This window comes from Helobdella robusta (genome assembly GCF_000326865.2).
Source record: "Helobdella robusta unplaced genomic scaffold HELROscaffold_17, whole genome shotgun sequence".
NCBI classification, from domain to species: Eukaryota; Metazoa; Annelida; class Clitellata; order Rhynchobdellida; family Glossiphoniidae; genus Helobdella; species Helobdella robusta.
The window spans coordinates 3,251,710-3,264,209 of record NW_008703942.1 but is presented as its reverse complement, the minus strand read 5'-3'; the positions used below and the strand labels follow the sequence as shown (position 1 = coordinate 3,264,209).

Sequence of the window (12,500 nt, the reverse complement as noted above, 5' to 3'; positions counted from 1 at the left end):
AATACGTACTCAATGAAAACTGGTCAGCAGACGACGCATGCCTCATCGCTAGCAGTATCAAGTTTAGTCAAATCTCCGATTATAATTTGCATACACACGTCCACACGCTAACATAATTCAAACATACTTAAGTTCATACAAACGCGCAAACGTGCAGGCATCCAGCAACGAATGGTATCTGGTGGGTTGTGCAGATGAGTAGAGACGGGTGCGTAGGCAATGGTTTTCAAGCATCAATGGTGAAACATCTGTTACTCCACGCAACGTAAATACAATTCTGCATTTTCATCGCAAATTAAAAATTCAACGTAAGTATACAATCCTTGAGAAAACACCACTGAACTGTCACAAGTACCTCTGCCAAACGTGCAAGTGATGTCTTTCCATCCAAGTCTTCTTCCAATTTGTGCAATTTTCCGATAATGTGCTTGCTATTCATAAATAATAAACAACAAAAATGCGTTCATATTAAAAGAATTCTGCATTATAAGTTCATTATTATCGTATCCAGTGACTTGGTTTTTCACCTAAGCATAACAGGTTTTCTCCTTCATGTTCGAGAAATTACTTGGTAAAAAATGACGTTATTCAAAAATGAAAAAAAGTCCTAATTAAAATTTCTCGTTATCAAAACTTTTAACCAATTATTCTGCAAAATGAATGAATGGAAACATATTCAACAACACGACAATACATTTTTATTCTATCACTTTTTCAAATGAAAATTTAAATCAAATGAAATATATATATGCGTGTGAATTATATAGATATATGTATAATAACTAATTATATATACATATATAATGTAAGAATGAAAAAGGTAATTTTATAGTAGTGTGATCAAAGTTATCCAATTTGACACCCTCTGTAATTTGTTACATTTGATAAATTCATGTAAAAACTAATAAAAATAAATAGTCATAATGAAATCATAATTAAAATAAATTTATAATTATGTAATTAATTACCTACACAATTATAAAGTTGTACAAACAATAATAATAATATAACATTAACGTCTGATATTGAACAAAATAAGCATATTTTTACATCACTATAGAAAATCATATATAAACTCTCGCATCACACCGTCATTCAGGCATTTTGATAACAATAATAATTGCATCATTTTTAATCAAACATTCTGAACAAGAGAACAATAACAATGATGCCATTGTAACTCAAAAAATAATCATAAGAAAACGAAAACCTACCAGCTAAACATAATGTAAACATCTTTAGTAAACATTTGCCAAAAAAATCATCCACAATATGGACTAATTAAATTGTTAGTAAAAATTCAAAGCCATATTCCCACCAAACTCTGAAAATGCAGACTCCATTGTCTACTATACTATAATTCTATTATAAGACCGAACCAAACTTAAACATAAATTGGAACAACTATATATAATAAAGATAATAATAGCAGCATCATCCTCATCATTACTTTTTTTATATCATTATAAAAAGATGCAGAATTTGAATGACGGCAATAATGACAGACGATGATAATGAGACTAATGTGATGATGATGAATCCAGTTGTCCGTGAGATGAGTGAGGAGCTAGCTAGATTAGAGGAAGTAGTCAGGAGTACGACGAGTGACATGGGGCTCACCACGTCTCGGGGCAGGATCAAACTGCAAGCTGAATGAGAAAACAAACTAATTGTTTTTAACGAATGATCAATTATCACAAATAGTTGAATACAAATTTTAAAAGTTATATAATTTTGAGCATAAAAACAATATTACATTAATTTAACATTCTTTAGTTAATCAAACTGAATCAAACTTATGATTGGGGCTCTTGAGTTTGTTGCTTCAATATATTTCATGAAAAATCAAATCACTCATCGAAAACTTCAATATATATCAACCAGACCCATTATGAATATCCAGAAATACATCAATCAAATTTACAAGATAAACCTTCAATCTAAATGTCATTAAAATGGCAACAATGAACCTACTAATAACCACAGTAATATTCACAAATTACAATATTAACAACCACAATAATGCCAACAACGATGAAAACACTAACAAAGAATATTTCAGAGAATCATCAAGCTCACACAGAGCAGCTTGGTTTCCACAGCGGTAGCAGTAGTTTGGGGCACTGAAGACAGTGACAACGTTCTTATCATGAGACCAATTGTAGCCCTATTACAAGTCCAAAATATATATTCATGATATAAAGCATAATAATTCAGTACATCAGAAACAAAACAACATCATAAACAGCAACCAACCTCCATGACAAGCTGATGTGCCCGAGACACCAAAGTCAATCCATTGCTGTGATTGAAAGTTTCAGATATGTCCTGCCCAAATGTGTAGCCAGCTCCACGAGGAGAAATACCCCAGCCACCACGATCGTCAGGATCTGACCACAACAAGTCACACATGGGGCCCTGTAAATTTACCACAGGCATGTTCAAAGTGAGCAGTAAGAAAAGACAAAACTTACATTGGCTTTGAAATAAAAATTATGAATTCTGATTAATAAGATAAAAAGACATTAAAAGAGTTTACTACCAACAACCTACATACACCCAGTTAAAACATTTTAAATTCTTTATCAACTTTACCGAGTGTTTTAAAAATTTGAAAAATCAATTTTAATGAATTGATAATTTTAACATCCATTCATCATTAAAATACTGATTTTCATACAAATTTAAATTCTGACCAACATAAAATTTCATCTAAACAGACAATAGCGAGTAATAAAATTTGATTATAATTGACATCTTGAAATATGCAGACCTCATGTGGCACTTCTTGGATTCGATCTAAAGCTCTGATGTTGTCAAGTGTATCAATTGAAGGTGACAAACCACCATGCAAGCAGAAAATCTGCAGAAGTTTTTCAACAAATTAAATTATCATTTAGGAATTGAAAATTTATGACTTAGTTTGATTTTGGATCAAATTATTAAATTGTTGTTAACTACTGATATAACAATGAACTTACCACTCAATCTTTTCCAACTTTTCAACAACCCCCAGATGATATTTAGTTAATTTTGTTATTAAGAATTAATTTTTAAAAAATCTTGCACCTAACTTAGATAAATTAAAAGCAGCAAAGCACCTGATTATCAACAAGAGCAGTGAGCGGTAAGTAGTCAAACAGATCAGTAAAGTACTTCCAGACATTAGCATTACCATACTTTCTCAGACATTCGTCATAAAACCCATAGACTTGAGTAATTTGACGACTTTCATGGTTGCCTCTAAGAATTGTGATTCTGTCTTTGAAACGAACCTTACGAGGGTTTATTTGATTTAAAAAAAATTACAACACATTCATTTTCGTTTAGTTTGGGTCATACAAATTATATTAAACTAATTAATTCAAAAAATGTTATTTTTGTAATAAACTGCATTGGCATATGCATATATTATACAAAAAATTAGATCCTATTATGATGGGACTTTAAAGCAAGCCAGAGTAAATAAGATAAATAATCTGTCTAACTTCAAAAAATAAAGAAATCATGGGATGATTCAAAAAACCTTAAGGGCCACCAGTAATGTTACAGTTTCTACAGAGTGATAGCCACGATCAACGTAGTCCCCCATGAACAAATAATTTGTGTCTGGAGATTTACCACCAATTTTGAACAACTCCATTAGATCATGAAACTGACCATGCACATCCCCACACACAGTAACCGGACATTTTACTTCCTGAACATTAGACTCCTTTGATAAGATTTCTCTTGCCTTAACAAGCAGACGTAGAAAAAAATTGTGTTAATCAGTAGAAATATTAGATAGTTAATGTAAAACGTTTTGGAGAACTTACCTTGTCACATAGAGTTTTGACATTATTTTCAGCAAGTTGCTTGCAATCCATCAACTGCTCAATCCACTGATCAAGCTCTTTGGCTGCGGCGCGATCTTCTACCATTTTTATTTATTTTTTTCAACTAAAATTTGTAAAGCGGTCTAATTATTCGACAAATTAGCCTCAAGTCGATTGAACAAGACTTTACGAAAAGGGAGAAAGTGTAAAAATTATGCTTATTCGTAAAATGGCCGACTTTCGCAAAAGCCGACGATTTAGGATCTTTGATAAATAAAATTTATTCTCATTTTTTTATCGATACTCAAGTTAAAAATGCACCTGAATATAACGAATTAATTGAATGAAACAAAAAATTAATTAAAATATAACGAAAAATTGTGATAATTTAACTTAAAAGCTTGAGATCTATGTTTACTAAGTATATTCCTGATCGCATTCTTCCACACGCATACATATTTAATCCTGTATAGTATATGATTTCAGTCATCTCTAGAGCGACACGAATGTTCCCAAATTAGTACAAGTTAACACCAGATAAATATATTTAATGTGTGATACAGTTAAAAAAATAATTTATTTCACGATCACATAAAAATATAAATATGCACATATATATATATATATATATATATATATATACAACAACACACGTTTAGACGGCATTTGCATTTTCCACGAGATCGGGGGTTGCCGTCTGGCTACCTATGATGAAACCGAAATACCCCTCGACGCCATCCACATCTGTCAATCGCCTCAGTATCACGCAACCCCGCTTTCACTTTGTCCTTCTCCACTTGCTCTTTCCATCCCAATCGCGGACGACCCCTTCCTACCACTCCTTCAACCTCGAACTCCAACGCTCGCCTAATCCCGACCCTTTCATCCCTTCTCAACACATGTCCATACCACCGCAATCTCGATCTCCTTATCAATGTCACAATGTCCTCATTCAGTCCCATCATTGACATCAGCTCTGTACTACTCCTCTTATCCTTCACTAGGAGGAGTAGTACAGAGCTGATGTCAATGATGGGACTGAATGAGGACATTATATATATATATATATATATATATATATATATATATATATATATATATATACACAAATATCTAATACATTTTAAGCCTTTAAAAGTTCATCATCACAACGTCGCTAGAATCCTTGTGAAAGATATAAAAATTAAAACAATAGTTTGGCCAACACCCCACGCAACCCCATACAAAATTTTCATGGAATTGCCAGAAGTTTGATAGACACCAGCTATGGCAGCACCTGAAACAATTAAACAAGCTTACAGTCAATAAACAATTATATGACAAACCTAAACAAACAAACACAACTATAACTTTAAAGAATTAAGGTGAAAAATGAGTAAATTTACTAGTGATGAGTGTTGCCAAAGCAGATGGAATGAGACCCAAAGTTATTATAACTAAGGGTACAAATCGACCAATCCTGTGCTTTTTTAGATGACCAAGAGCTATCATTGCAGCTACAAAATGAACCAGTATTAGTGTTGCTATGGCTGTTAGGAGCATGGCATACCACATATCTAGAGAAAACAACAATTTGCTTGCTGTAAACTTTTTTAATAATTTTTAGTGTTTTCTTAAATAATAAAACTATATAATTATGAAGTTTGGTCTGTTATTTATAAAATAAAGAGTGATAAAAAGCAGCCAATCAACTTTACTGTGAAATCCTTCAAGAGTGAAGTTATCGCCAAATGAATTGCCAATGATGATTGTTGTGGTCGATCCAAGATGGGGTATTGTTAACGACGTGTTGGCACCAGCATTGGTGCTGTTCACGTAGGTGGTGTTATAACCTTCAGCAGTCATTTTTGTAAGATTCTGATAACAATATAAAATAAATTGAAAATTATTATTTAAAACATATAATTATTATATATGTTTTAATATTTTTATAAATATTATAATAGGATTATTTATTTATTTATATAAAGATAAACCAAAAACAATCTGAGAAAATTAAAAAAAATTTAATTCAAATGACATATAATAACCTAAGCTAGGTGAGAAGATATAACTAAAGAGCAAGAGTCGGAAGCTCTTCTTCTAAGATGTAAAATATAAAAAAACTAAACTGAAATTAAAAAATAACTTGATTGATGCAAAATTGCAAAGCAAACGAATGAGGCATGCAGTCAAAAATTGAATCATTTTTAATGTTTACAAAAAATAAAATTTCACTAACTATGAACCAATATAATTCCGGATAGAAGATGATTGACCGTCTGACAAAAAATGGGGTACGGATATCTCGACCATCTTAAATATCCAGCGGACGTAAAAACACTCCGACTACATCACTTCAATTAACTTTTACACAATAAGCACCAAAGGTATTAACAACAAAGATAGTTTATTATTTAATTCATTTTCACAAGAATAGAGATACGGAAAAAATGAAATACCAGATTACTTGCCTCTTAAAAGTTAAGGTTAACATCATGATGTAATTTAAATATAAATTATATTATTGACTTGATATGAAACTTTCATTCCACACACGTCAATTTTAGATGCTAAGCAAGCAAGAGTCTGCAATCTGCTGCAACTCAAATGTTCAACGACAATGACGCAAATGATGCATGCCTATATATATATATATGTATATATGTATATATGCCTATATATATATATGTATATATGTATATATATATATATATATATATATATATATATACACACACATACATACACCATACTCGCAAAACGTACATACTTTTTAACATGTATATAATTAACGTCCAGTTTTCGACAATATGTTAGAGATGGTTTTTTTTGATCCTGCAAACGAATTCACTAATCGTTCACAATAATTATTTATAAAGGTCCAAATAAAGTTTGTGAATGAAAATATATTTTTAAATATTATTGAGTGTAACACTAGTAACTTATTTCTTCAATAAAATGTATCATTTGATACGAATTTGCTTGATTTTGCATTCTCTGTCAACGGTATCTGGGATGAATGATTTTAATCTGAATTATGTTTCTCCTGACAATGATTTAACACAAGACTTGTACAAAAGATTGGCTTCACTCGATTTGCAGGTAAAAAATTGTTATTATATTTGTAACATCGTGAAACCATTTAAAATTAATTCGATTATAGTTAATCATTGATTGGTCGTACGGCATCTACTGTGCGCTCGATTTATTATCCAGATGTTCATTGTTTTCTACGTGTAAATTTAAAATTTGTTCAAATGATGTTTAATAAAATATTTATTATACACGCAATCACTTTCAATGAAAAAGTTCAGCTGATGACGTTACATTTTCCAATCAGGACGTTAAGAGAATTGAGGACAGGAACATTGCAGAGGACGTGTACAGCGATGGAGATAGTTCTCCATTTTACGAGGCATACAACCAGCAACCGCAAAGAAACATCTTGCTGCTACCTGATCAACTGAAGGTCAGTGACAGCGACGACGGTTACGAAGATACCTCGTACCTTCATTCTCAAAAACAACTGAGAGATATGGAGGAGAAGGAAGAGATCGGTCTAGGAGATGATGAAAAAATTAGAGGGGTCATTCGCGATCCAGAATTTACAGAGCACAGCTCCATCGATGCTGTTTATCACTTGAAAGGTAGTGATGCAGTTTGAAGTAATCAACAATTATGAAGGTGGCAATATCATAAATAATGTTTCTATTCTATTGAAAATATCGCTGTTGCTACTACAGCTCCAATTAATTGTAAACACTAAGACCACGACAGAGAGCATGGCAAGCCGACATCTCCCGCTGTTCCAAACAAGATTGTAGATAGTTTGAAGTCCGTCAAGTCAGATGAAGCTCTGCCATTCTACTGCCACCCACCCAATCCCTGCCCAAAAGGATTCACAAGTTGGAAAGTCTTACTTCATTTCTATCTAAATTAATGTTCACGATTAAAAAAATTCGCAAAGCTCGGTTCGACGTTTGAGTTACAAACGTAAGTACTGAACGTAGCATCAGTGTTTGTTTCTCGATATTTTACGTTATTTTTTTCAACCGTTCCCCACAAATAAACTTTTCAATAAAAATTTTGCTTTTCAGAATTTACAAAACATTTTCCACTTCTAACTAAAAATATAACTTTAAAACAATTTAAAAAATGTAGGCAAAAATGGATGCCAGGAGTTCGTAGAAGACACAGCAGATTACCAGAAGGAATGGATCCGTCAGATGCAGAAGAAGGGATTGTGCAACTGTGACGAAGAGCACATGTTCAACTGTGCTGATGGACTCGATGGATCGGATGATGAAAGGCAGGATTTGGAAAAAGTTATTGACAACCTCATTAAGGAGAAGGTTTTGCGTTCAGTTGCAAATATTTGAGCGCCTCATAATAATAAATTTTAATGCATTTTTTAATTAAATAATTAGTAATTAAAATTGTATGTATAGACCTGTGGTGGTGGTAATCAATGGAAATTTAAAAATCATATTCGTTTGTAAACGCAAATATTTATTTTTATATGTGTGCAAAATACATCTCACGCAAACTACACACGCACACACGCATGCACACACACACGCACACACAAGCAAACACATACAAATTACAAAACAAACAAATAAATTTACAGCTTGAACACCCCGTTTGAAACAACCTCTACAGCGGAGTTGAAGAAAATTTATTTTTATTATTTTTTTTATTTTGAAAAAATCAGATTCTGACAAGTGCAGAATCTCCTTTGTTGAAAAATTAAATAAAAATAAATGATTAAAATGGCAGCTAAACGTGAACATTAAAAAAAATAAATTTAAAAATTTGAAAGTTTTTTTAAAACAAAATTTATTAAAAACTAAAAACAAATAAAAACATTATCAAAATTTATTTCAAAACAAAACCAAAGAAATGACGTTACAGAATAGGAGTGAATGAAGAAACCATGCAAATGAGAGACATGTGACATTTTGTGTTTTTATAAGCAGAAATTGTTTGTGTGGCGTCACTTATTTCATTGTAGGTCGCAACAAATAAAAACTTTTAAAGGATTTTTTATTGTAATAAAAAACTCAGTACAAAAATTTTCTTGATTATTTTATCTACTTTGAAGTGAGGAAGGTGTCTTCCAAGTTTTTTGATAATTGTTTCTAGCTACTAGTCTCTTTAGAAAATTTTAAAATAAAAGAGCGAAGCTGGTAAGTTTTTGATGAATTAAATATCACTTTTTTGCCTAATATAAAAGATTAAAAAAACGAATAGAATATAAATTAACTTATTGTTGCTTCTATATACATTCTCCTTCGAGATGACTTATGGAAAGTGTCATTGAAATAACGTTGAAATCGCAAAATATTTATACTATCGGCAGCGTCTATCATCAAACATATTTTAAATTACTCGGTAGCACGGTTGGGACTTTGTTCTGGGAGGTGGTTTTGGAAGTTTGAATAAAGTTGATGACATTTTTATATTGAATTTTTATGTAAGCAATAACGTTTATTGGAAATTGTTAAGGAAATGAAGTAAAAAAAAACATAGATCGTAAATGGCAAAATGAAACCTTTTGTTTAAATTTTTGCGGGAGAGAGACTGCAGCCCATCTCTCCAAACTCCTCAAAAATTCAATTTACAATTACAATTTTTTAAATTATTCTTTAAAATAATATATATTTTGAAATCAAAAGCAAGAGAACCCATTCACTCACGGAGGGCACAAAAGGGTCAGCCTAGTCGCCAAGAAGTCACCCCGTTATAAGAGGGTTATTTTTTTTATCTGTGCTATAATAATATTATCATCTTTAAAAACAAAATTATTAATTAAATTATTTTATTGAATTGTTAATGAGTAGGAATAAATAAATAAATCAAAAAAGTAAAAGTATGCAAACGAAGGGGTAATTCAAACAGGACACTGGCAGACTGGGCGATATGGAGGAAGAAATTTATAAAGTGGCAAAGAAAAGTTCCGACAACCCGTACTTGGATGGGGCGCGTCTGCCAACCGTGGCCAAAAAGGGCGAGATGTCAAAGATGGAAAACTAGGTAAAACTATTTCACCGCCACAAACAACAACGGCAATGATATGGTAATGATGAAATGCGTTAGGCTAAAAATTGGTTACACTAACAACAATCATGGTTCAATGTAGTGTCGTAATGATAATAAATTTTAATGTTGTGGTGATTAAACCTTTAACTTTTAATGTTGTGATAATAAATGATAATTTAGAGATGATTAAAGTTAATTATGATAATTACATTTTTTTTATAAGAGGTGTTTTGAATTGTTGTTAAATTAGGCAGATGAGGTTGATGGAGCTAGTGGTTTAATAAAAAAACAATATGATACAAAGATTATAACTATGTATGAATAGATAGATTCCTAAACGTCGAATGTACTTATGTCAATCATTTTAAATGTAATTAAAAATATTGATTAATTAATTAAAGGCTCTGAAAATTTATGACAATTATTTTTGTTTTAAATTATTCCTGATCATGATCGTTACTCCAGCTACTTTCACTGCCACGAGCAAGAGTATGAAATGAAAATGTTTCTTTCAAACTAAATTTAAATATTTGAGTATTGATTTATGGTGACGGTGTTGAGATTATGTTTTAATTGTTTTTCCTAAATACCTTACCATAATCAACACAAAACAATGATTGAGCGTTTAATTATTAACATAATTAACATAACATTTCATGATAATTAATTTTTTATTACTCCGACTTAACACTTGACGTTAATTAATAAAATAAAGTTGACCAGTTTCTTCCATTAAACTGCCATCATCACTTACCGGATGGATTATTTCGTTCTTGTTTTTGTTCCGTGTCGCTTGCAGTGGCAGCAGTGGCAGCAGCAGCAGTGAGTCGCCGATGCGACAACATCAACCACAATAAGCATAAAAATAACAACAACACTAAATATTGAAACGACCACAGCAACCGCAATGACCACAGTAAATTCAACAACATAAGCAAAATATCAATTGCAACTTTGCTAGCAATGAATAGCTTCAAACTGCCTGTCGTACCTAAATTAAGAATTAAGTTGGGCTTTCTGTAAAGATATTAATAATAAAATATTTCAACAAAATTTATTATATTAGCAAATATTTATTCTAAAAGTCACCAAGCAGCTGGTGATTATTTATCGATTGTGAGTCATTGTTAGACAGTGCAAATGTTTTAGCTAGTTCAATGTACTATATTTCAATTTTTACGTTGACTGCATAGGATCAAAAATAGAACTTGTTAATTTTTTAATTATTTTCATATATTTAGGTGAAATTAATTTTATTTTTGTTTGTAAAATGTAGAACTCACAAAAACTAAAATAATTTATACGATAATTTTTTTCTATCAGAAAAAATATTAAAAGCATAAAACGGATCAACACGAAACTGAATGGAATAATTTTTGAAACAATTACAGAAATCTAAATTCAAATAATTTAAGTAACAATCTTTCAAATGTAACGTTAATTATTAACACTATATATTCACAAGTTTTTTAAACAAGCATTATATGTTAATAATATTTTGTGTCTTTCTTTTTCTTCCTCCCTCCCTTCCTCCCTCCCTCCCTCCCTCCCTCTCCCTCTCTCTCTCTCTCTCTCTCTGTGTGTGTGTGTGTGTAGTGTATGAGTGTGTGTGTGTGTTTGTGTGTGTGATGTGTATATACGTACATATAAAATAATACGTTAATATATTTACACTTAATGTAATACATAAATTTACCTTTTAAACATACATGTAAGAAATGAAAATTGCGAGTTTCTACAATATATAAATAAATCCTTAGGGTTTTATATTAATATTGGCATCTTTACCATAATGACGATGCAAGATATCATAAAACTTACGTGATGAAGACGACGATGTGAAGATGATAATGATGATGATGTTGTTGTTGTTGATGATGATAATGACGTTGATAATGATGATGATGATGATGACGACGGCGACGATGATGAAGATGATGATCATCATCATTAGCCACTTCCAACAAAATGAATGACATCTTATGAAACTTATCCCGTCCGTCAATAATTTCAAATCAATATGAAGGGTCATGAATACACTCAACTGAACAAGTTATGAAAATTACACACGCGACGATGAATGGTAATCTGCCCATGTAAATTTACGACCCTTTAAATGTCAACTGGAAATAAGACAAACGCATTATGAACATTTATGAACATTAGATAAGTTATGTGTTACATTTTCGCAGATTTTTTTCTACATAGTTGTTCGGAAAACGTGTGTATTTACATGAATGCATGCCTTATAAACTCGTATAAGATATATATATATATATATATATATATATATATATATACAATTCAAAAATTCATTTCAATATATACTTAAAAATAGAATTAATAACGTAGAAAACTGTCAAAATGGAAAATGAATTTAAGTTATAATAATACATCGTCAGGGTATCTATCTATCCGTCATCATGATATCTATCATGTTTTGCCTGGAAATACAACCTAATAACAATATCGCGATACCATTTATTACAGCACACTGCAATAAAATACATCTGTATACTATCAATATATATATATATATATATATATATATATATATATATATATATATATATATATATATATATATATATATATATATATACACATATATATAGATATATGTATAAAAACAATAAAATGTGTATATCGATAAAGATA

General features: G+C 31.0%; 3 protein-coding genes across 3 annotated transcripts; 1 reads left to right on the top strand and 2 right to left on the bottom strand.

Moving 5' to 3' along the window:
- Positions 1–675: 675 nt before the first annotated feature.
- HELRODRAFT_98479 (hypothetical protein) lies at positions 676–4,068 on the bottom strand. The gene is made up of 7 exons (XM_009016162.1): positions 3,819–4,068; positions 3,527–3,736; positions 3,102–3,275; positions 2,774–2,863; positions 2,257–2,418; positions 2,049–2,167; positions 676–1,649 (listed from the first exon to the last, which is right to left on the bottom strand). The coding sequence occupies exons 1-7, from the start codon at positions 3,921–3,923 to the stop codon at positions 1,577–1,579; spliced, it is 933 nt and encodes a 310-aa protein (XP_009014410.1). The 5' UTR covers positions 3,924–4,068; the 3' UTR covers positions 676–1,576.
- Positions 4,069–4,963: 895 nt separating this feature from the next.
- Positions 4,964–5,372, bottom strand: HELRODRAFT_76173 (hypothetical protein; the record flags this gene model as incomplete). Its single annotated transcript, XM_009016161.1, has 2 exons — positions 4,964–5,094; positions 5,204–5,372. 2 exons carry the CDS (start codon positions 5,370–5,372, stop codon positions 4,964–4,966), a joined length of 300 nt encoding a protein of 99 aa, XP_009014409.1.
- A 1,211-nt stretch (positions 5,373–6,583) lies between these two features.
- HELRODRAFT_191041 (hypothetical protein) lies at positions 6,584–11,039 on the top strand. The gene is made up of 8 exons (XM_009016160.1): positions 6,584–6,902; positions 7,141–7,447; positions 7,568–7,705; positions 7,962–8,152; positions 9,479–9,553; positions 9,702–10,331; positions 10,569–10,781; positions 10,805–11,039. The coding sequence occupies exons 1-6, from the start codon at positions 6,759–6,761 to the stop codon at positions 9,834–9,836; spliced, it is 990 nt and encodes a 329-aa protein (XP_009014408.1). The 5' UTR covers positions 6,584–6,758; the 3' UTR covers positions 9,837–10,331; positions 10,569–10,781; positions 10,805–11,039.
- Positions 11,040–12,500: the final 1,461 nt, after the last annotated feature.

What these genes read in the sequence shown, in the direction of transcription:
- HELRODRAFT_191041 (XM_009016160.1), top strand. Translation starts at nt 6,759, where the DNA reads ATGTATCATTTGATACGAATTTGCTTGATTTTGCATTCTCTGTCAACG. An exon ending in TGGCTTCACTCGATTTGCAG is followed by an intron (nt 6,903 to 7,140) that starts GTAAAAAATTGT and finishes TTTTCCAATCAG; the next exon opens with GACGTTAAGAGAATTGAGGA. An exon ending in CTGCCCAAAAGGATTCACAA is followed by an intron (nt 7,706 to 7,961) that starts GTTGGAAAGTCT and finishes TAAAAAATGTAG; the next exon opens with GCAAAAATGGATGCCAGGAG.
- HELRODRAFT_98479 (XM_009016162.1), bottom strand. Translation starts at nt 3,923, where the DNA reads ATGGTAGAAGATCGCGCCGCAGCCAAAGAGCTTGATCAGTGGATTGAG. An exon ending in TCAAAACTCTATGTGACAAG is followed by an intron (nt 3,737 to 3,818) that starts GTAAGTTCTCCA and finishes CTGCTTGTTAAG; the next exon opens with GCAAGAGAAATCTTATCAAA. An exon ending in CACATCAGCTTGTCATGGAG is followed by an intron (nt 2,168 to 2,256) that starts GTTGGTTGCTGT and finishes GACTTGTAATAG; the next exon opens with GGCTACAATTGGTCTCATGA.